Source organism: Choloepus didactylus, chromosome 5 (assembly GCF_015220235.1).
Source record: "Choloepus didactylus isolate mChoDid1 chromosome 5, mChoDid1.pri, whole genome shotgun sequence".
NCBI lineage: Eukaryota > Metazoa > Chordata > Mammalia > Pilosa > Megalonychidae > Choloepus > Choloepus didactylus.
In genome coordinates, this window is record NC_051311.1 from 57,348,094 (window position 1) to 57,371,893 (window position 23,800).

General features: G+C 38.9%; 1 protein-coding gene across 2 annotated transcripts in view; it reads left to right on the forward strand.

Annotated features, from left to right (window-relative positions):
• The first annotated feature begins 746 nt into the window (after positions 1–746).
• The window catches only part of SLC35B4 (solute carrier family 35 member B4), a 30,038-nt gene continuing 6,984 nt past the window's right edge, over positions 747–23,800 (forward strand). Inside the window, exons 1-6 of one of the 2 annotated variants that reach the window (XM_037836129.1) lie at positions 747–1,072; positions 8,173–8,286; positions 11,537–11,639; positions 20,581–20,630; positions 23,105–23,186; positions 23,413–23,473. In XM_037836129.1, the coding sequence (XP_037692057.1) occupies positions 996–1,072; positions 8,173–8,286; positions 11,537–11,639; positions 20,581–20,630; positions 23,105–23,186; positions 23,413–23,473 (487 nt within the window). In that variant the 5' untranslated portion in view covers positions 747–995. The remainder of the gene's footprint in view (positions 1,073–8,172; positions 8,287–11,536; positions 11,640–20,580; positions 20,631–23,104; positions 23,187–23,412; positions 23,474–23,800) is intronic. The other variant, XM_037836128.1, reaches the window with a different exon arrangement.

Sequence of the window (23,800 nt, forward strand, 5' to 3'; positions counted from 1 at the left end):
CTTAAAAAGATGAGTAGGAACAAGAAATAAAATGAGCAGAGTGCCTACTACCAGTTAAGTTCAACATTTCATAAGCACTCACTTTGTGCCAGATACAGTGCTGGCAAAATGCAACAATGAATTAAACAAAGTCCTTAACCTAGAGCTGCTAACACTGTCAAGTAGTGTGCTAGGTGCATGGCCAATAATCATAAGGTAAAGTAATAAACTTGCTATGTTAGGCTTTTCATAGGTCATCTATTTTAACCCTCACAACAACCTGGTAAGATAGGCATTACTGTTCCTTCTTTACCTACGATGAGACTGAGGCTCAGAGAAGTTGCCTAAGGTAATAGAGCTGATTAAATGGCCACCCAAGATTCAATCTCAGAACTTCCTGTGTCCTTTCTTCTTTTCAGGAGGTAGAGAGGTAAGTTCAGAGGAATTTCTCCTTTCGCTCAATTCAGGAGAATTGTTTCAGATGTTAGAACACCTCCAATGAACAATCAAAGGTCTGTAGCTCTAGGGCCGCCAGCTGTCAGTTTGTGTGCACACTGAAGGACGAATCCATTTCTGAGCCCTTAGAGGTCTTGCAGGAAATACTAACAGTATTGGAACTTCACTTCCCAGCAAGCCCCGCGGCCAGCGCCGACGCGAGGCATGACAGGCACCTCTCCCCTTTCTCTTCTCTCAGGTTGATGCCTGATCAGAGGCGAGTCTTACGACACAGCCTGACGTAGGGTCGCGCAGCATCCTGGGATGTGTAGTCTGGCCCGGACTTGGACGTCCCCTCGGATGAATGGGGCCGGGATTGACAGCGAACTACAGCTCCTCGGCTGTCAGGGTTGGTGTTGGCCGCCGGGGAAGGAGAGACCGCAGCGGCCCCCGGGGAGCGCAGCGCTCGGGATCGCCGGCGATGTTCTGTGCTGTGGCGGAGGGCGTAGCCCGGTTTCCTGGGGTAGCGGTATAAGCTGGCGCTTCCTCTGCGCGTTCGCTCCCTTTCCCCTGCATCGGCCATGCGCTCGGCCGTCGCGGTGGGCCTGGTTTTCGCAGGCTGTTGCAGTAACGTGATCTTCCTAGAGCTCCTGGTCCGGTGAGTGACCCCCTCGGGCCGCACCCAGGCTCCCGGGGCTAGACTGAGGAAGTCAGAGAAAAGGCGCCCCACCCCCGAGACGCGCGGGGATCCAGTAGGGCGGTCCGGGTTCCCGGTCTGGGTTTGAGCAGCCTGGTACCCTGCTGAGTCTGGTACTCTTGCGTACTCCTGCGCTGTCTCACCTGACACAGTTTCAGCGCATCCCTTTGAGCGGAACACTGAAGGTGTTGCCGCCGTCACCCCTTTTTCTCACACTGGGGGATTGAAGCCTTAAGAGGTTTTGACGTCACTAGCCCAGGGTCAGCAGGGAGCTTCCCTTCCATCTCCAGCTCTCTTCTCGATTCCTGTTAATGCAACATATTTGTCTTGAGCAAAGTTTTTTGACCTAGAAAGCAATGTGATTTTGTATACGCTGCAAAGGTTTCATTTGTATTAAAGGGCTCTGCAAAGCTTTCGTTTTGTTGTCCCTAGAGATGATTATGAGAACTTTGCCCAAATATCTCATTGATGTAGTTGAGCAGATTCTTAATTATGCAAAAGGTCAGGCCAGGTGACCCCAGAGAGCATTTCCAGCTTTAAGATATTATAGTCTTTAGCTTGGGAAGCATGCATTTTTAGGTCTAACTGTATAAATTGAGAATGGCTATGTCACTTTCTCAAAAGGAAACTAGGTTGGCTTTATTGAGGGAGCCTACAAATAGTGTTGAATACGAATGTGCAAAGTTCAGTAGATAAAAGCTGTTGCAGAAAAGACTGCAGCTACAATGGAAAAGCCCCAGGACTAAAAGCTCGAAATCATTAATTTCAGTACTTGGGCTCTGTCACTCATTGACTTTGTGACCTTTTCAAGTTATTTAGCCTTTTTGGGCCTCTGTTTCCCTGCTGTAAAATAATATCTATGGTGCTGTCTGGTTCTGTGTTTCTGAATCAGTATATTGTAGACATTGATCATCAGAGCAATCCTGTGCAAAAGATAGGGCAAGAACTATAACCCTATTTTACTGAAAGTGAAACACAGGCCCAAATAAATTAAGTGGCCTTTCAAGACCATACTATTTGTAAGTTGCAGAACCAGAACTGATATCCAAAGTGTCTAAACTCCTAGTCCAAAAAGTTTTTCAACCTTCCTGTTATTTTTTAACTTGAGCAGTCCATAGATTTTGGTCACCCAATTTTTCATGTGATGCCTGCTGGAAATGTGTTTTATTTTCATGATAATTTTGAGTAAGTCATTCTGAAGTAACCAGTTTACTTAAGATAAATTCTGTTGTGGGGTTACTTTTGGCTATTACAGAGCTTGAAATTCTGCTATGTACAAAGTGTTGATAAAGATCTGTTGTTAGTCATTCTTCGCTGTAGGTGGTGAGAGGTATAAAATTAAAAAAAAAAAAAAAATGTATCTGGCTGTGAGTCTGGTGCCCCTCCAAAGAAAGTAACCTTGGACATTGATTTAAAAATATGAAAAACTGTATTATCAGGCAAGCTATGAAAATGAAGTTCAGAGAATAATAATGTAATAGTTGCTTTGAATATGCCATTAATTGAAATTAAGTCTTGCCAAAGACTGTATGGTGTCAGAATATGCTAGCACCTGAAGCTCCTCTTTACCAGTTGTGAGCCCTTGGGTACATTACAGGCTCCCTAAGTTTGTTCTCAAGTGTAAAAGCAGTGGTGAGGTGGGGTGGTGATGGCCATACCAGCCTCACAATGTTTTGAAGGATTAAGTGAGCTGCATTTGTAAAGCCTGAAGCATAGTCGCAGCCTGTGTCCCTTTCTCCCTAATAACTTTTGTTATAATACAGGTATATCTTCTTTTATGAGATGTCCTGAAAAGTTGTGGGTAAATCTAACTTTACAAAATGCTTATGTGCATTCTAGGAACTTCTGTTTAGAGAATAATTTGTAAATAAATCATCACTCCTTATATATCTTTTCTGTAAATCTGGATTTTTGTATACAGCATTGGGTTTTTATAAAGTAGGGTTTTTATTATGATGGTGAATGGTACACTGGTTTGAATAGCAGCCTTTTCCTGATTGCTTAGGCAAATCATGACTTCTCATGTTACAGATCAAAAAAATAAGAACTGGCTGAACCAAATGGTCTATAAAGTTCTTTTCAGATATGGCCACCTTAGAATTTGTGAGTTTATCTTAGGACATCACGATGGAAAGCTCATAAATTTTTATAGAGCAGAAACTGTTCTCTTTATATGGTTTCCTTAGAAACATTAGGTGCCCTAATAAATGATAAGTAGAACACTAAATATAAATGGAAATGCTAAAGTGGCTTGCAGGAAGAAGAGAACATTTTAAATCGTTTTCCCCAATTTGAAAAACAAGGTTTTTTTTGTTTTTTTTTTTTCTGATTTTCATGCCTATAGTTGGTAGGTATAATAAAATATGAAGCACAATGCAGTGTACAAAGCAGATACAGGGTAATGTTTGAGGGCCTTGATTCCCCCACAAGAAGGAGATTACAGTCTACCTTGGAAATAAGATACACACGAGCTACCTAATTGGCAAAGGATTGCGTGCCTTATACCAGGAAAACAATCTGAAACATTTTCCTTTTCCCGTTTTATTTTCCAATTAAGGGCCTAATGTTAAGTTAAATAAGGAAGTTTCCTAAATTTAAACGAAAATATACAAAAGACATAGACTATCTGCCTAACTCTTTCTGTTCAAAATTGCCTTTTTTAAAGATAAAATTTTGGATTCTTGCCAAAGAGAATTCAAAATAATGAAACTGTTAGCAGAGAGTGATTATAATTCCTAAGGAATAAAGTTCAAGAAAACAAGAAATTTAGGGAAAAGGATCCAAGTTTTTACTCTGAAGTTTTAAAATGAATTATTCACATTGTGTGTTTTAAAAATATAATTCCATTGGTAGCTATATTAGTTAGGGTTCTCTAGGGAAACAGAACCAACAGGAGATATCTGTAAATACAAGCTTTTCTAAAAGTGTCTTACACAACTGTGGGGATGTACAAGTCCAAATTCCATAGGGCAGGCAGTGAACTGGCAACTCTGATGAAGGTGTTCGATGAACTTCTCAGGACAGGCTTTAGCCAAAGAAGTGAAGGTCCGCTTTCTTTCTCCCTTAAAAGTCTTCAACTGATTGGATTAAATACAGCTGATTGAATTCTCTCATTGCAGAAGAAGACATGCCTTTCGTTGATGTAATCAGACACAGGTACAGTCAATTGACTGATGATTTAACAAACCAGCCTTCTGGTTTATTAACCAGCCACAAATGTCCTTGCAGTAATGGTTAGGTCACTGCTTGCTTGACCAGACACCTGGGCACCATCTCCTGGCCAAGTTGACACATGAACCTAACCATCACAGTAGCTATGCAACAATATGTTCCTAAAAAAACAGTATAGGTTGAATTTTTGAAAATTGAATCATGTATTAGGGAAATTTTAAAATCCTAAAGACATAGTGACCGAAGAGTAGATTAGGGTTGCCAGGGACTGGGGTGAAGGAGGAATGGGAGTGACTGCTACTGGTGGTTTTGGAAATGTCCTAAAATTAGTGGTGAATGGTTGCACAGCTCTGTAATACACTGAAACTACTGTATTGTAAATAATGATGATAATATTAATAAGAGGGTCTACAGACACCATTTATTTGCCATGTGACCCTGGGAGTTTTTGTCTTTAGCTATGAAATGGGCATAACAATACCTATCCCCATAAATAAAGATAAAATTAAAAAGTATTATGATGCCTTTTAAAAAATCCTATGGTGAAGACACTTGTAAAAGTGAAAGAGTACTTGAAATCAATTGTATAATAAATTATACAAACCTCACATTCTGGATCATGTTTGCTTATTGCAGCATCCCCACATTCATTCACTTTGTTGAGTGAATGCCAGACACGGCACAGAGAGTAGGGGTACAAAGACAAATAGGACGTGGTCCATCCTGTAAAGGAATTCACAGTCTGGTCCTGGGAGGCAGACAAGCCAACAAGCAATTGCAGTGTCTTCGGTGCTATAGTGGAAGCATGTGCTGCTGGGACCTGGGAGCACAGTGCACCGAACTGCTTGGGAGAGGGCTGTCAGGGAGAGCTGACAGGGAGAGGACCAAGGACGTTTTTTAGCTGAACCATCCCTCCTGTGGCCCTGATTTCTTACTGACTCACACTCCATGTTTGGTTCCCTCATTATATTGTCATCTCCTTGACAGCAGGGATCAGGGATTGGGTCTCATTTGCATTGAGAACTCCCTTGGCAGCTAGCCCATAACTTTACACATAATAGGTTCTCGATGATTGTTCTTCGATTGAATTGGCCTAAACTTTTGATAAAGAGAAAGTGGAAGGGAAAGCAAGGAAGCTTAATGAGCTTCTTTGGGACTAAATTTTGAGCTTGGCACTTTACATGTATTTTCTCATTGAATCCTCACTACAACATTAAAATATATCACTTCCATTTTATGGATGAATAAAATTGGGGAATATGTCTCTAAAACGATTACTATACTTTGACTGAAGGTCTTTCAATACTCAGGGTCCTGAATGCTAGTTGTCTGGTGGTTCTTTTCTTGGCCTTTTCCCCTCCGTGGCAGGCACTGTGTTACGTGCTTTTCAGGGATTGGCTCATTTTACTCTACTAATAGGATAGGCACTGTTTTAGTTTCCTGGACTGCTCAAGCAAATATCAAGGGAATGTTCAGCTTAAACAATGGGAATTTATTTGCTTGCAGTTTTGAGGCTAAAAGAAAATCCAAATCAAGGCATCATCAAGGTGATGCTTTCTTCCTGAAGACTGGGGCATTCTGGGGCTGGCTGCTGCTGATCCTGGGGTCCTCAGCTTGTCACATGGCAGTGCACATGGTGGCCTCTCCTGGTCTCTCCCTTCTCTTCCGGGTTCAGCTTCTTGCCTCTTGTGGCGTGCTTGCTTTCTCTCTCTCTCTCTTAATTTCATTCGGCTTATAAAGGACTCCCGCAATAGGATTAAGACCCATCATGATGGAAGTGGGTCACACCTTAATTGAAGTAACCTCATCAAAAGGCCCTACTTACAATGGGTTCATACGCACAGGAATGGATTAAATTTAAGAATATGTTTTCTGGGGAACAGACAGCTTCAAACCACCACAGGCACTAATGCTATTTCCATTTTAAAGAAAACTAGACTTAGGTTAACTCATTCCACTGTCACATAGTACGAGCTGGATCTTGCATGTCAGTCTGTACTTTCGACTACTGTGAAGCACACTGGTTCTCAAAACCCCCTATCAACACGTAAGAATTACCTTTGCGTCTTACACACACACGCGCACACACACACCACCTGGGTCTTTCTCCCCTCTAGGCTAGTAGTTCTCAACTTGGGCTCTCCTTTCTGGATTCCAGGGCCCTACATCAGTCTAATTAAATCAGTACTGAAAGATTGAGTTTTCTTTGGCATATGTGTTTTTTAATGAGTAGGTGATTCAGATGCCTAGCCATGGTTGAAAAGCACTGCATTAGAAACTATCTAGAGTTAAAGTTCTTTTTCTATGTTTAGGCTAATGGTTTTAATTAGCTCCTTGAATGAGGTACATATCTTACGTGGTCATTTTTTTTATTCCTGCAACTCTGAGCCCTGTCCCTTGAACATAAGATCTCACAGGGAAATTGTTAAATTGAATCTAAAGCAGGAGTCTTCAAGGAACTCTTCATTGGCAATGGAGCTTAAAGAGCAGTAACAATTCTGCTCCAGATGACAAACATAGCTGTACAAGAAGGTTATGCCTGGGATTGTCTATGTTTATGCCTGAAGGGTATATTTAAGAATCTGTGTGTCTTTATTTAATTAAACCATACCACCAATAGAGAATGGAGCTGCGTTTAATAAATAGCATTAGATTAATAAATAATAATACAGTTAAATCCCTCTAATCACTAACTTCAGTTAAATGTCTTTGATCACAATGAAAATATAGAACAGAGGGCTGGTAAATATTGGAAATATTGAAATTTGGCAACTTTAGCAAGGCAGACAACTAACTGCTCACTTTGTACTTCTTCCAATGACTAAGCAGACCCCAGTGAAGGGCAAGTTCAAGAAAACCATAAGCATTTTAAGAAACTAATTTTCAGAGTGCCTCCAGAGGGATGTCAGAAAGAATTTTTCTACCTTGTAAATTTGTTTCTAGCAGTCACTGAAAGAGTCCCCAACTCTTCCATAGATTGCTGAAGAGGCTCGATTTAATTCCAAAAACATTTGTCGGGTGCCTACTACATTCAAAACTCAGTGTTGATTGTACAACTAGGTCATGACAGTGTGAGACACTGATTGTGTATATACGTTGGATGGAACATATGGTATGTGAATATATCTTAATAAAATTTGCAGATAATAAATAAGTAAATAAATAAAAACAGCAACAACAAAAACAACAACAAAACACTATGTTGAGTGTTGTGTGGAATATTGGACCATGGCTTGTTTCTCAGTCTTTTTTAGACATGTTTTTCTTAATTGCTTCTCACCAGATGTACTTTATACCTCTTTATGTATGGTATGTATATCTGAGCTTTATGCTTATAAAAAGAGTAAGAATTTTTTCACACTACTCCCACTCTGCAGCCTCACCCCCGCCAAGAACTAATGTTTAATCCTTTGGGGATGATATCTTAAGGCCCCTATCATCAAGGCCAGTGCATTTCTTCATTTTATAGCAGTCTCAGTGTTTCCTGGTTGGGGAGATATATCAATGTCCCTTTTTCCCCAAAGTGGATTAGGATCCTGACTAAAAGTCCTATTGGTTAAGTGAGGATCCCAATAAGTACATATAACTGGTTTCCCACAGTAAAGTAGGAAAGTTGTATCATAGTTCTAGGACTGAGTACATCAGAGCGATTCTCACGCATGGCTTCGTAACCCCAGGGAAGAGTACAATAACAAAGCTTGACATTCAGGGTTTTTCCTCTGTGAAGTATGTCTGTGATACATGGAATATGAAAAGATAGATAAAGAAAGACAGTGGGTAATAGAAACTTATCCTCCCTGTTATTCCAGAACTATGACTATAACATACCTTATGAGTGTTCTTTATCTGTTTTTGTGCCTTTTTCCCCCTTATTGTCATCTACCATACAGGAAGCACCCAGGATGCGGGAATATTGTGACATTTGCACAATTTTTATTTATTGCTGTGGAAGGCTTTCTCTTTGAAACTGATTTGGGAAGGAAGCGGCCAGCTATCCCAATAAGGTATGGCACATTGAAGTCTCTTTTTTTTTTTTTTTTAAGTTAAGAGCTTCTCTGGTATCGATATAAAAGAAGTGTGAGACATCCTTTTATAAGATTTGTATCAAAGATATCAACGGAATAACAATTCATTTTCTCAATTTAATATGTCATGAGACTTCAGGGCACCTGTTTTTAGTATGCCATTCCTGCCACAACACTCAAAATAACTATGACGGAGACAACGATGTGTATATATGTAGTATAGGGTCCGTCAAAAGGCTAGTGTGGCCATAAATTTTTTTAATTGTTATGTATGCTATCATCTGTGTTGGTAAAGTTATCAGATATGCTAAGAGTGGTATCATTGTTCCTTTTAGAAGATGAATGGCAAGCTAAGGCAAAACTGTTGGTTTTAGACCTCTGTGCATTAGTCCAGATTTGCATAGCTCCACTCCTGGGGCCAAATAGAAAACAAGACAGTTCTTATAGTAAACAATGTATTAAGAACTCGGCATTTTTGCTGTGAGAGACATTAGATAAAAGTGTAATCCATCCAATTTTGAGTATTTAGTAGGATGTTGTCATTTAATTGCTTTGAGGGTGACATTCTGGTGTGAACGTATCCATGTACTAAAATTAAGGTGCATTGCTGTTAGTGTTCTTTTACGGGATTCCTGAGTTGCCTGCTATAGAAAATCTGGCTGAATTTTGTTATCAATATTGTACTTTTTAATTTCCCAATGTGTTGCCAAATATTCTGAATACTTTTTTTGTGGGTCTTCATTTCAGTATCTGCATAAAACTTTCTGCTCCCGAAGGCTAGCATTTACATCACAGGAGGAGCCATAGCATTTCTGACTCCTCTGAACCTTACCCTCCTCCTTCCACTTTCTCTTCTCATCCCACTGCCACCAGCATAGTTCAGGAACTTATTCAGTCTTGCCATAACTTTTGTCATAGTGTCCTGGCTGTCTGTTCTCCATGCCTCCCACCTCTTCATTCTTCCATTTCAACATCCTATGATTTTATCATGTTATCTCCCTCTCACGAGCACTCAGTGGTTACCATGTGTTCAGAATGAAGTCCAGACTCCCGAACCTGCCCTTTGATCTTGCCCTAACAACTATGCTCCCATGTGTGTCCTATTTGTTGTGGGCATTTTATTTTCTGTGTGTAAAGCTGTAATAAAATCTTGCTTATGTCATTCATCCCCATAAGCGACTTCTAGGCAGTGCTATGAAGCAATGTGGAATAAATTAGAATCAATTACCCTGAAAGACCTTGATGAACTCTCTTTATCCCCAAATAGCATCTCTTAATGACAGGATGAAAAAAAATTGGCAAGAAATATTGTAAAGTTGCCACCAATGGTATATTATTTAGAAGCTGTGAAGAAGCTACTGCTGGGAATTTTGCATGTTTATAAGACTGTGTCCTAAACTCGTTGTAAAGCCCTCAAACTTTCCAGACTGTGTTAATTTAGCTCTGGCTTGGCTCCTATTAGGATATATGGCTCAATACTTAACCAAAAACAAAGAATATGTTCTTGCCAGGGAAGATAATCTGGGTCTCAGTGGTGTCATATACTTCAAATATGCAAACGTGGGAAAAGGTTAGGAATCTGTGCGAAAAATCATCATTAGATGAGGAATATGGAACTATTGGCACATAGAAAAAAAGAATTCCATGATTAAAATGTTAAGGCAACATTGGATATGATGTTTCAGAATCTTCAGTTTGTTACTGATTATCGTCAAATCTCCTAGGGACCATTCTTGGAAACTTTGCTTCCCCAATTTTTTTTACCCTTTTTCCATAAAACAGCTCTGGGGGACTAGTGGTCCAGGAAATATGCTTTGGGAAACATTATTGCAGGTATTCTAAAATCTATGCAAGTCAAGTGATCAATCCAGACCATCAGGTAGATCAGGCTTGACCTGTATCATTCTGCCCCAATATTACTGAAACCCCCATATTGCTGAATTGCTCTTTAACATTTTTTTGTTATTCTATGCTGAAAAATATCATTTGGAAGAGTCTATGAAATCCTTTAGTCCATTTGTTGAGAGGGTACTGTGTTGAGGACATTGTGCATGACATTGTAAAGAAACCTCTTTGTGAACACCCATGGGAGACATTTCTTTCCCGTCACAGTAAAAGAAATAATTAAATAGGTAAATATATGTAATATATGTTTTATATATATTCTAAATAGGTGAATATATGTAATGACTTAAATATTCATCCCCTTTTTGCCTTGGAATTAGAAAGCTTAGAACAATATTTGTGACTCACCACAAGTAAATATATAAGAACTTTTAGCAAAGTTAAACTTCTAATTTTATTGTTTATTTTTCTTACTTACCTTTACCCTGCATTCTGTAGTCATTTATTTTTATTTTTTTTTTCTTCCTGAATTGTTAGGTTGAATCCTATGAAATTGATGATATTTGACCCTTTTTGACTTGCAAAAAATGGCAATTTTTGTATGCCTAATGTGTATGAAAGACATCTTAAGTATTTTCTCTATCAAAATGGGGACATACAAATGTAAAATTATTTAATTCATTTATCTGTTCATACATTATTCATTTGTATTTGTCCTTTTATCTTTCTAAATTATTAGGATTACTGGAATTTTTTGACTTTTGTTTTTAATTATTATTTAAGACCTATAAACACTTAAAAACAGAGACCTTAATTTTAAATACAAAGCTCTACAAGTCAAGAGATGTCCTCATTAATTTAGAGGCCACTGATGCATAATGTGGGATAAATTTAACAGTTGCTGGACTGAGAATAACCCTTGGCTTGGCAAATCTTTTCTCTAGAAATAGTGAAAGTTAGTGGTAGAAGCAAGTGTATTGGAGTAAATATTTGTGAGAATGAACTGTTTTCAAGTTCTGCAGAGGTATGCGAAAATTACAAATAATTGATACAATAATAAAAAATTATTCATTCATTTCAAAAACTTACTGATGAGTGCCAGTTAATATTTGTAAAACCTAGTTGAAAGTTGCTATGTATACTTAAAAACAATAGTGTTTCTTTAAACATATATAATTCCAACTTTTGCCATGTTAGTCTGCCTTTATGAAGCATTTTTATATGTTCTTAGTATCTAAGTTCACTTGATAATAGTGATACAGTTTTTCACTACTGAAGAAGTAAGCAAAATTTATTTTTTTAACCAAAATTACAGTTGATGTCTATACTTGATTTTTCCTAAATTGTCAGAGCTGCGTAATGTGATGTTGTCTTTGCATTTCAGATACTATGCCGTCATGGTGACCATGTTTTTCACTGTCAGCGTGGTGAACAATTATGCCCTGAATCTCAACATCGCCATGCCCCTTCACATGATATTTAGATCTGTAAGTGCCGCTGGGTCACACGGGCGTGTTCCTCTGAAATAAGTAGCTTAAGTAGGTAGATTGAACACATGGCAAAATGAAGCAAGGTCTTTTACTAAGAGAAGTCTGGGGTATAAGAACAGTTCTGGTGAATGAGTGACCAGAGGCTGGCTTTCATCTGAAAAGTAAGGCAAAAAAGAGGGAAATGTGGATGTGGAGGATTTGCTTTTATTCCTTTTACTTTGGGTCTTATGGGTGATTGATAAAAGAGAAATTAACATGTCCCTGGGAAATAGATTTTACCTTTAATTTCCTTCCTCTAGTTGATTTTATATTCAAACTTGCTATTAATGTCATTTAACTTAATCCCTACCACTTACTTTTTGTTTCTTTCATACAATTAAGTTCACTTCAATACATGAAGCAGGTACATCTCTTTTCTGATTTTTTTTTAAGCAACGACTTGAGATAATTAAATAAAGGATAATTCTTGATAAAAGTAGATTTTTTCCCAAAGTATGGTGGGAGAGCTGTGTGTAGAATGCATATTGTTCCCTAAAGAGCAGGAAAGACTTGAAGGTGAATGTAGTTAGAATTGCAGAAGAATGCAAAATGGGTGATATTTGATATTTGGAAGTATAACATTCTGTGTGATCTGGGATTTTTGTGAGATTGAATCTGTTAATTCTAAAGGGGTCTCCAGGGCCAATGATAATTATAAGATCATCTTCAGAATATTAAACACATAGTAGACTTACAGTAAATACTTGTTGATTGGTTGACCTCTTTCCAGAGAAATAAAGGGGACATGACTTACACATTTTGACAAAAGATAAGTCTGTGATACAAGTTATTCCTGTTAGTCCTAGCATCAGCTATGACCATTTATTGAAAATCGATCATTCTTACTCTCATTGTCATCTTTTAAAGGTTTTATTATTTTATATGATAGTTTTTTTATGGTCTATACATTTTGCCATCATAAGAAAACTGAACCTTACTAATTATTCATCCTAGCCTCCTCTTTTCAGCTGTTTTTTCCCTGGTCTCTATTCATATTTTTTTTTTTTTTTTAATCATCATTTTATTGAGATATATTCACATACCACGCAGTCATACAAAACAAATTGTACTTTCGATTGTTTACAGTACCATTACATAGTTGTACATTCATCACCTAAATCAATCCCTGACACCTTCATTAGCACACACACAAAAATAACAAGAATAATAATTAGAGTGAAAAAGAGCAATTGAAGTAAAAAAGAACACTGGGTACCTTTGTCTGTTTGTTTGCTTCCCCTACTTTTCTACACATCCATCCATAAACTAGACAAAGTGGAGTTTGGTCCTTATGGCATTCCCAATCCCACTGTCACCCCTCATAAGCTACATTTTTATACAACTGTCTTCGAGATTCATGGGTTCTGGGTTGTAGTTTAATAGTTTCAGGTATCCACCACCAGCTACCCCAATTCTTTAGAACCTAAAAAAGGTTGTCTAAAGTGTGCGTAAGAGTGCCCACCAGAGTGATCTCTCGGCTCGTTTTGGAATCTCTCTGCCACTGAAGCTTATTTCATTTCCTTTCACATCCCCCTTTTGGTCAAGAAGATGTTCTCCATCCCACGATGCCGGGTCTACATTCCTCCCCGGGAGTCATATTCCACGTTGCCAGGGAGATTCACTTCCCTGGGTGTCTGATCCCACATAGGGGGGAGGGCAGTGATTTCACCTTTCAAGTTGGCTTAGCCAGAGAGAGAGGGCCACATCTGAGCAACAAAGAGGCATTCAGGAGGAGACTCTTAGGCACAAATACAGGGAGGCCTAGCCTCTCCTTTGCAGCAACCGTCTTCCCAAGGGTAAAACTTATGGTAGAGGGCTCAACCCATCAAACCACCAGTCCCCTATGTCTGTGGTCATGTTAGCAACCATGGAGGTGGGGTAGGCGAATACCCCTGCATTCTCCACAGGCTCCTCAAGGGGGCACTACATCTTTTTTTTTTTTTCCTTGTTTGTCTTTTTTCTTTTTCTTTTTTTTTTTTAACTTTCCCTTCTTTTTTAAATCAACTGTATGAAAAAAAAAGTTAAAAAGAAAACAAACATACAATAAAAGAACATTTCAAAGAGACCATAACAAGGGAGTAAGAAAAAGACAACTAACCTAAGATAACTGCTTAACTTCCAACATGTTCCTACTTTACCCCAAGAAAGTTACATAATATAGCAACATTTCAGTGAACTTGTTCCTACTACATCCATCAGAAATTAACAGACCATAGTCATTTCTGGGCATCCCCAGAACGTTAAATAGCTTATCTGTTCTTCTTGGATTATTGTTCCCCCTTCCTTAATTGCTCTCTACTGCTAGTTCCCCTACATTCTACATTATAAACCATTTGTTTTACATTTTTCAAAGTTCACATTAGTGGTAGCATATAATATTTCTCTTTTTGTGCCTGGCTTATTTCACTCAGCATTATGTCTTCAAGGTTCATCCATGTTGTCATATGTTTCACCAGATCGTTCCTTCTTACTGCCGCGTAGTATTCCATCGTGTGTATATACCACATTTTATTTATCCACTCATCTGTTGAAGGACATTTGGGTTGTTTCCATCTCTTGGCAATTGTGAATAATGCTGCTATGAACATTGGTGTGCAGATATCTGTTCGTGTCACTGCTTTCCGATCTTCCGGGTATATACCGAGAAGTGCAATCGCTGGATCGAATGGTAGCTCTATATCTAGTTTTCTAAGGAACTGCCAGACTGACTTCCAGAGTGGCTGAACCATTATACAGTCCCACCAACAATGAATAAGAGTTCCAATTTCTCCACATCCCCTCCAGCATTTGTAGTTTCCTGTTTGTTTAATGCAAGCCATTCTAACCGGTGTTAGATGGTATCTCATTGTGGTCTTAATTTGCATCTCTCTAATAGCTAGTGAAGCTGAACATTTTTTCATGTGTTTCTTGGCCATTTGTATTTCCTCTTCAGAGAACTGTCTTTTCATATCTTTTGCCCATTTTATAATTGGGCTGTCTGTACTATTGTCATTGAGTTGTAGGATTTCTTTGTATATGCAAGATATCAGTCTTTTGTCAGATACATGGTTTCCAAAAATTTTTTCCCATTGAGTTGGCTGCCTCTTTACCTTTTTGAGAAATTCCTTTGAGGTGCAGAAACTTCTAAGCTTGAGGAGTTCCCATTTATCTATTTTCTCTTTTGTTGCTTGTGCTTTGGGTGTAAAGTCTAGGAAGTGGCCTCCTAATACAAGGTCTTGAAGATGTTTTCCTACATTATCTTCTAGGAGTTTTATGGTACTTTCTTTTATATTGAGATCTTTGGTCCATTTTGAGTTAATTTTTGTGTAGGGGGTGAGGTAGGGGTCCTCTTTCATTCTTTTGGATATGGATATCCAACTCTCCCAGCCCCATTTGTTGAAAAGACCATTATGGCTCAGTTCGGTGACTTTGGGGGCCTTATCAAAGATCAGTCGGCCATAGATCTGAGGGTCTATCTCTGAATTCTCAATTCGATTCCATTGATCTATATGTCTATCTTTGTGCCAGTACCATGCTGTTTTGGCAACTGTGGCTTTATAATAAGCTTCAAAGTCAGGGAGTGTAAGTCCTCCCACTTCGTTTTTCTTTTTTAGAGTGTCTTTAGCAATTCGAGGCATCTTCCCTTTCCAAATAAATTTGATAACTAGCTTTTCCAAGTCTGCAAAGTAGGTTGTTGGAATTTTGATTGGGATTGCATTGAATCTGTAGATGAGTTTGGGTAGAATTGACATCTTAATGACATTTAGCCTTCCTATCCATGAACATGGAATATTTTTCCATCTTTTAAGGTCCCCTTCTATTTCTTTTAGTAGAGTTATGTAGTTTTCTTTGTATAGGTCTTTTACATCTTTGGTTAAGTTTATTCCTACGTACTTGATTTTTTTAGTTGCTATTGAAAATGGTATCTTTTTCTTGAGTGTCTCTTCAGTTTGTTCATTTCTAGCATATAGAAACATTACTGACTTATGTGCATTAATCTTGTATCCCGCTACTTTGCTAAATTTGTTTATTAGCTCTAGTAGGTGTATCGTTGATTTCTCAGGGTTTTCTAGATATAAGATCATATCATCTGCAAACAATGACAGTTTTACTTCTTCTTTTCCAATTTGGATGCCTTTTATTTCTTTGTCTTGCCGGATTGCCCTGGCTAGCACTTCCAGCACAATGTTGAATAACAGTGGTGACAGCGGGCATCCTTGTCTTGTTCCTGATCTTAGAGGGAAGGCTTTCAGTCTCTCACCATTGAGTACTATGCTGGCTGTGGGTTTTTCATATATGCTCTTTATCATGTTGAGGAAGTTTCCTTCAATTCCTACCTTTTGAAGTGTTTTTATCAAAAAGGGATGTTGGATTTTGTCAAATGCTTTTTCAGCATCTATTGAGATGATCAATTGATTTTTCCCTTTCGAGTTTTTAATGTGTTGTAATACATTGATTGTTTTTCTTATGTTGAACCATCCTTGCATGCCTGGAATGAACCCCACTTGGTCATGGTGTATGATTTTTTTAATGTGTCTTTGGATTCGATTTGCAAGTATTTTGTTGAGGCTTTTTGCATCTATATTCATTAGGGAGATTGGCCGGTAGTTTTCCTTTTTTGTAGCATCTTTGCCTGGTTTTGGTATTAGATTGATGTTAGCTTCATAAAATGAGTTAGGTAGTGTTCCATTTTTTTCAATGTTTTGAAAGAGTTTGAGTAAGATTGGTGTCAGTTCTTTCTGGAAAGTTTGGTAGAATTCCCCTGTGAAGCCATCTGGCCCTGGGCATTTATTTGTGGGAAGATTTTTGATGACTGATTGGATCTCTTTGCTTGTGATGGGTTGGTTGAGGTCTTCTATTTCTTCTCTGGTCAGTCTAGGTTGTTCATATGTTTCCAGGAAATTGTCCATTTCTTCTACATTATCCAGTTTGTTGCCATACAGTTGTTCATAATATCCTCTTATAATTTTTTTAATTTCTTCAGGATCTGCAGTTATGTCACCTTTTTCATTCATTATTTTGTTTATATGGGTCTTCTCTCTTTTTGATTTTGTCAGTCTAGCTAGGGGTTTGTCAATCTTGTTGATCTTCTCAAAGAACCAACTTTTGGTGATATTTATCCTTTCTATTGTTTTTTTGTTCTCTATGTCATTTATTTCTGCTTTAATCCTTGTTATTTCTTTTCTTCTACTTGGTTTAGGATTGGTTTGCTGTTCATTTTCTAGCTTCTTCAGTTGATCCATTAGTTCTTTGATTTTGGCTCTTTCTTCCTTTTTAATATATGCGTTTAGTGCTATAAATTTCCCCCTTAGCACTGCTTTTGCTGCATCCCATAGGTTTTGGTATGTTGTGTTCTCATTTTCATTCGTCTCTATATATTTAGCAATTTCTCTTGCTATTTCTTCTTTAACCCACTGATTGTTTAGGAGTGTGTTGTTTAACCTCCAGGTATTTGTGAATTTTCTAAGTCTCTGATGGTTATTGACTTCTAATTGTATTCCATTGTGGTCAGAGAATGTGCTTTGAATAATTTCAATCTTTTTAAATTTATTGAGGCTTGTTTTATGTCCCAGCATATGATCTATTCTGGAGAAAGTTCCGTGAGCACTAGAAAAGTATGTGTATCCTGGTGATTTGGGATGTAATGTCCTGTAGATGTCTGTTAAATCTAATTCATTTATCAGATTGTTTAGGTTTTCAATTTCCTTATTGGTCTTCTGTCTGGTTGATCTATCTATAGGAGAGAGTGATGTGTTGAAGTCTCCCACAATTATTGTGGAAACATCAATTGCTTCCTTTAGTTTTGCCAATGTTTCTCTCATGTATTTTGTGGCACCTTGATTGGGTGCATAGACATTTACGATTGGTATTTCTTCTTGCTGAATTGCCCCTTTTATTAGTATGTAGTGGCCTTCTTTGTCTCTCAAAACATCCCTGCATTTGAAGTCTATTTTATCTGAGATTAATATTGCTACACCTGCTTTCTTTTGGCTGTAGCTTGCATGAAATATTTTTTTCCATCCTTTCACTTTCAGTTTCTTTGTGTCCCTGTGTCTAAGATGAGTCTCTTGTATGCAACATATTGATGGTTCATTTTTTTTGATCCATTCTGCGAATCTATATCTTTTAATTGGGGAGTTTAATCCATTTACATTCAACGTTAAAACCGTGAAGGCATTTCTTGAATCGGCCATCTTATCCTTTGGATTATGTTTGCCATATTTTTCCCTCTCTCTATTAATATCCTTTATTGTACCCATACCGAATCTCTTTAGTACTGAACCTTTCTCCAGGTCTCTCTGTCCTGTCTTTGTTTCTCTGTCTGTAGGGCTCCCTTTAGTATCTCCAGTAGGGCAGGTCTCTTGTTAGCAAATTCTCTCAGCATTTCTTTGTCTGTGAAAAATTTAAGCTCTCCCTCAAATTTGAAGGAGAGCTTTGCTGGATAAAGTATTCTTGGCTGGAAATTCCTCTCACTCAGAATTTTAAATATATCGTGCCACTGCCTTCTTGCCTCCATGGTGGCTGCTGAGTAGTCACTACTTAGTCTTATGCTGTTTCCTTTGTATGTGGTGAATTGCTTTTCTCTTGCTGCTTTCAGAACTTGCTCCTTCTCTTCTATGTTTGACAGTGTGATCAGTATATGTCTCGGAGTGGGTTTTTTTGGATTTATTCTATTTGGAGTTCGCTGAGCATTTATGATTTGTGTATTTATGTTGTTTAGAAGATTTGGGAAGTTTTCCCCAACAATTTCTTTGAATACTCTTCCTAGACCTTTACCCTTTTCTTCCCCTTCTGGGACACCAATGAGTCTTATATTCGGACGTTTCATATTATCTATCATATCCCTGAGGTCCATTTCGAGTTTTTCAATTTTTTTCCCCATTCTTTCTTTTATGCTTTCGTTTTCCATTCTGTCATCTTCCAGGTCACTGATTCGTTGTTCAACTTCCTCTAGTCTTGTACTATGAGTGTCCAGAATCTTTTTAATTTGGTCAACAGTTTCTTTAATTTCCATAAGATCATCCATTTTTTTATTTAGTCTTGCAATGTCTTCTTTATGCTCTTCTAGGGTCTTCTTGATTTCCTTCATATCCCGTACTATGGTCTCATTGTTCATCTTTAGTTCTTTGAGTAGCTGCTCTAGGTGCTGTGTCTCTTCTGGTCTTTTGATTTGGGTGCTTGGGCTTGGGTTATCCATATCGTCTGGTTTTTTCATATGCTTTATAATTTTCTGTTGTTTTTGGCCTCGTGGCATTTGCTGAACTTGATAGGGTTCTTTTAGGGTTTGTAGACCAGTTGAAGTCCTTATCTCTAATTTATCAGATCTACAGCTTCGTGGAGTACACTTTCTCTAACTAACCAGCAGGTGGCATCCACGAGCCACCTGTTCTCCACAAGCCAGATCTCCCCTGCTTAGCCTTTTTGGTGAGTGGGGGAGTGAGTCTTGTGGGGCCCAATTGGTGTACCAAGCTTGCGTGTGTAGTTGGTGTTGCCTGCCCTGTATGTGGGGCGTGTTTCTGGGCAGTCGGGGAGGGGGGGGTGGCCCTAACAATCAAATCTCCCTGATGATCCTAGAGTTTTAAAGCTGCTGCAATAGTCTAATCCTTCAGTTCAGTCCTGCCACAGTTTGTCTCTGCCACTGACCCACAAGTCTTTGGTATTGGCGTATGGCTCCTGAGACTTGCAAGTGGGCCCCTCTTCCAGGCTGTGCACCCCGGGTCCTCTGTTGAGGGATGACTGTGCTATGTCACAGGTGAGTGCCGTCCCCCCAGGGCAGTTCTGGGCTGCTGGGCTGTGTTGGGAGGCTCCCAGTCTGCTCAAATGATGGCTGAATGGGGCTCTGTTAATTCACACTGCTCCCCCTTCCCAGCTCTGGGACATTCAGCTGAGGTTGCAGGGAAGGCTAATGTCCACGCCCAGTTTTGTGGTGTGTGCCTGTTATTTGAAGCACTTCCGTCACACTGGGTTGTCTGGGGCAGCTCTGGGCTATGGGGCTGGCGATGGGCAGGAGTGTTTCCTGTCCACCAGGATGGTGGCTGTGAGCGGACACCCCCCTTTTCTTGGGAAGTTGTGTTGTTTAGTGAATTTTCTCAGCCACTGGATTATTGCCTTTTGTCTCAGAGCTCTCTTAGTTCTGCTCTTGACTTGACGTGCCCAAATTTCAATTCTTTGAAGCTTTCTGTATTGAGCTTCTTAGAGTAATTGTTTTAGAAAAAGCAAAAAGGATTTAAAAAAAACAAAAAAAAAAACGGCCCTCCTCAGAGATCTAATGGGTTATTGAAATGCTAATAGACAAAGCAACCAGGGCCATTAAGGAAAGGTGCACAGGGCAGAGAGATCAGCTTTGCTTCAGGATTTGAATATGCGCCTTAAGGCCTGATCTCCGCCCTTCCCCTTTCTGTGTTCACCAGAACTCCAAAAATCCTCTGCTTTTATTTTGGAGTTTTTCGTGTTGTTTTTTTTCTATGCCTGTCTCCTCTCTGCTGGGCTGGCTGCTCTCAGAGTCTCTGGTGTCTGGTCTCAGTCTATCTATGGTTGGAGTTTGAATCAGTAGAATGAGTTTCCGATAAGAGCAGCCACTGCAATTCTCCCTTCTCCTTCCTGGAGCTGACAGCCCCTCCTCCCCCGGGACTGAGCCTGGCAGGGAGGGGCGCGGGTCCCCTGGCCGCAAAAACTTACAGATTTCGCTGATCTCAGCAGTTCCACGTTTTCATGAGTGTTGTATGAAGTATGCCCAAAGACAGATTGCTCTGTGGTGTCCAGTCCACGCAGTTCCTGGCTTTTTACCTACTTTCCTGGAGGAGTAACTAAAACATACAGCTCACCAGTCTGCCGTCTTGCCCCGCCTCTCTATTCATATTTATCTTGAATTATGTTTTCCCTGGGGCACTAACTCTGTTACTATTCTCTCCTTTTACAGGGTTCCCTAATTGCCAACATGATTCTAGGAATTATCATTTTAAAGAAAAGGTAAATAATACACTTTTGTATTTTATATGTGGGAGTGATACCCTGAGCAACCTTCCATAAACTGGTCATCTGGATTCCTTTTCCCATAGATGTGATAAGTTTGCTTTTGGCCATCTGCCTTTTCCCTTGGTTCTCTCTTGACCAATGATGCACATTCCTGAGGCATTTGACCAGGTTAGAGGCCCCACCTGTGAATTTAGAGCAGTGTTTTTACTGTGTAGAACTGACTAGCTCTTGCCATCATTGAAACTTTAGTACTATACTAACCTACTAAGCCAATTCATCTAGAACCACACTGTCCAATATGGACACCAGCCACATGTGACTATGTAAATTTAAAATTTAACATGTGCATTTAAATTTTTTAAAAGGAAATAAAATTAAATATTTAGTTTATCAATCTCACTAGTCACATTTGAAAACACTCAGTAGCCACATGTGGCTAGTGGCTACCACATTGGAGAGCCCAGATAGAGAACATTTCCAATACCCCAGAAGTTCTCTTGGACCATGCTGTCATAGAACGTGTTTATCAGTACAATGCAATGAACTAAGAAATAATCACACATATTAAAAAGGAAATTCCTAATAATAAAGGTCTAAGTGGCCAAGAAGATGGAATGGAATATTTCAGGACTGTTCTTTATGACTCTGTCACCAGTGGCTTTCTTGGAGGTAGGGATGGAAAATATCAGAAGTACCTGGATTTTTTCATGAAAGTATATGTCTCCCACTTTCACTCTGCCCAAGAAGGAGGTGCATTGAGGGAGAGATAGCACATACAGTCTGGAAAATTTCTCAGGGGATGTTCACCCTCACTGTGAAGACGAAAATTGTACCAGTTGATGCCAACTTCTTGGTATTATATATCCAGTGCCAGTATTGGGACTCTCTGTACCAGCTGAGAATGTAGCCTGTTGATGCAGAGTGTGGGAGCCCAGAGTTTTTAAGTAATAAGGGCTGTCATAAAAAAAGACAATTGGCCTGAAATACTAGGCTCTTTATCACAGAACCTTTATCTCCTGAGGCTTATGTATTCCCCAGATAAATACCAATGTAGTTGATTTCTTTCTTCTAGGGTCTCTGCATTTAAGCATACATATATAATGATCGGGCTTGTTAGGTCTGAAGTGACCATTGTGCTTCTTTGTAGCCTTGAAATCACCAGATCACTGCCTTGAGACTGACTTGTGGTCCTTCCAGCCTTTGATTTGGGCCCCATAACAGGGATACAAAAGACATGTTATAGAAGGACTTGTATGCTCCTGATACTGCCCCAAAATGTCAGGGTTCCTGTTCAATTATCTCAGTTTCCATTAGGAACTTGTTTTAGGTCTCTCATCTTATATCTGTTGAAGCCTTTTTGTCTCTCTTTTCAGTGTGTATCATCTTTAGGGTAGGAATTTCCATAAGTTAAATGTCTAGTAAAGTAATTTAGTAACTTAGTTCCTCCTTTTATTAATCCTGTGTAAAAGCCCCTCAGGTTCATAGTGTGCTCCTCATTCTGGGATCTGAAGACCAACTCTAGGTTTACCTGAACTTTGCCCTTCATTGCTTTTTAGGCCTGATTTTTAAACTCCTCATCTCTTTCTTTCCAGACTGAAAAGTTACGTTAATCTTCAGATTTGCCTCCAGTAGTGCCAGTTTCCTCACCCTGTCCTTCTTCTTTAACACGGTTCTCTTGGCCCTTTTAGTTCCCTTTTTGCTTCTTAGTCAGTTCTCTTGCTGTTTTATGAGGTACTGTAACCAGAACGCTACCAAGTATTTGAGTAGAAAACCTCAGATGATTCATCCTATAAACTTAATTTCTTTTAATTCTTGCCTAAGGCTTTTTACTTTATCAAGGGTCTGAGAGGGATGCTAACAATATTATTTTAGTTAATGTGAAATGCCACTGTCATTACTGCTAATAGTTCTGTAAATTGAATATTCCTCCCTTTACCCAACTATGCCAACATTTAAACAATTTAAGTCATTCAGAGACTTTTAAAATAATCTCCTCCCCTGAAAACGAATGGCTGATTTATTTTCTGAGCCTTGGCTCCTGCTGCTTATATCTGCTATTTTGCTCTTCCTCTTGCCTGATGTGTGTCTTACAGCCCAATTTGGATCTCCTAAAGACAGGAAAAGCAAGAGATGCCAGTTAAGAACTGAGTTAGGCTTTGATTTAGACTCTTGAGAGAAGAATGGAATGTCATGCCTGTTCTGTTTCTGTTTTTGTTTTTTAATAAAACAAACTATTGGTCAACAAATTATTGGAAACAAACTATTTTTAAACAATACCAGGGTAAGTATTGTTTAGAAATAAATCCGCCTTTTGATTGCTTCACATGTATACATATAGACTCTGCTGGGGAGTGATTCCCTAAGTCATATTTTAGCGATTTGTACTTTCATACAACTTCTGACTGTAAATATCATTTGCAGATTTGTATCTGTGCTTTCCTAAGGTGTTTTTGTTCTTATTTTTGCAGATACAGTATATTCAAATATACCTCCATTGCCCTGGTGTCTGTAGGGATATTTATTTGCACTTTGATGTCAGCAAAGCAGGTGGTAAGAACCAGTACACAAATCATTTTTACTCGATACTTGCCATAGGGGCCTAGGTATCAGGCACTTATTAATAAAATAAATTTAACTGTTTACATAATATAAGGATTCAGATCTCTTTCTGAAAGAGAAGAGTGGAGGGAAAGGGGTAGCATAAATATTTCCCTTATATTTAAGCATTTGAATATAGTTCTGGTGTTTGTACCTCATATCTTTTCTTATTTCCTAGACTTCCCAGTCCAGCTTGAGTGAAAATGATGGATTCCAAGCATTTGCCTGGTGGTTACTAGGCAAGTACAGTAATTACAACAAAGCTAATTGCCTCTGTAGTTCCATTTGCTGGGTTTTCTCCCAAGGGGCATGTCTCTTGGCAAGATTTGGCTAAACAAATTATGCCATAGAAGGGAGGGACACCTGGGATCATATATCTCTAAACATTAGTGTTCAAGAAATGAAAAAAGGAAGATGTTCACTCTCAAGGCAGTCTCTTCTACAACATGGATCCATGTTTTTCCTGGTTGCCACTGGTATAGCAAGAAAAATACATCTCTACTTGCCCTTCCCACTCTTTGGAAACAGTATTTGGAGTGTCATCCATTCTTCATGAACTATCTGAT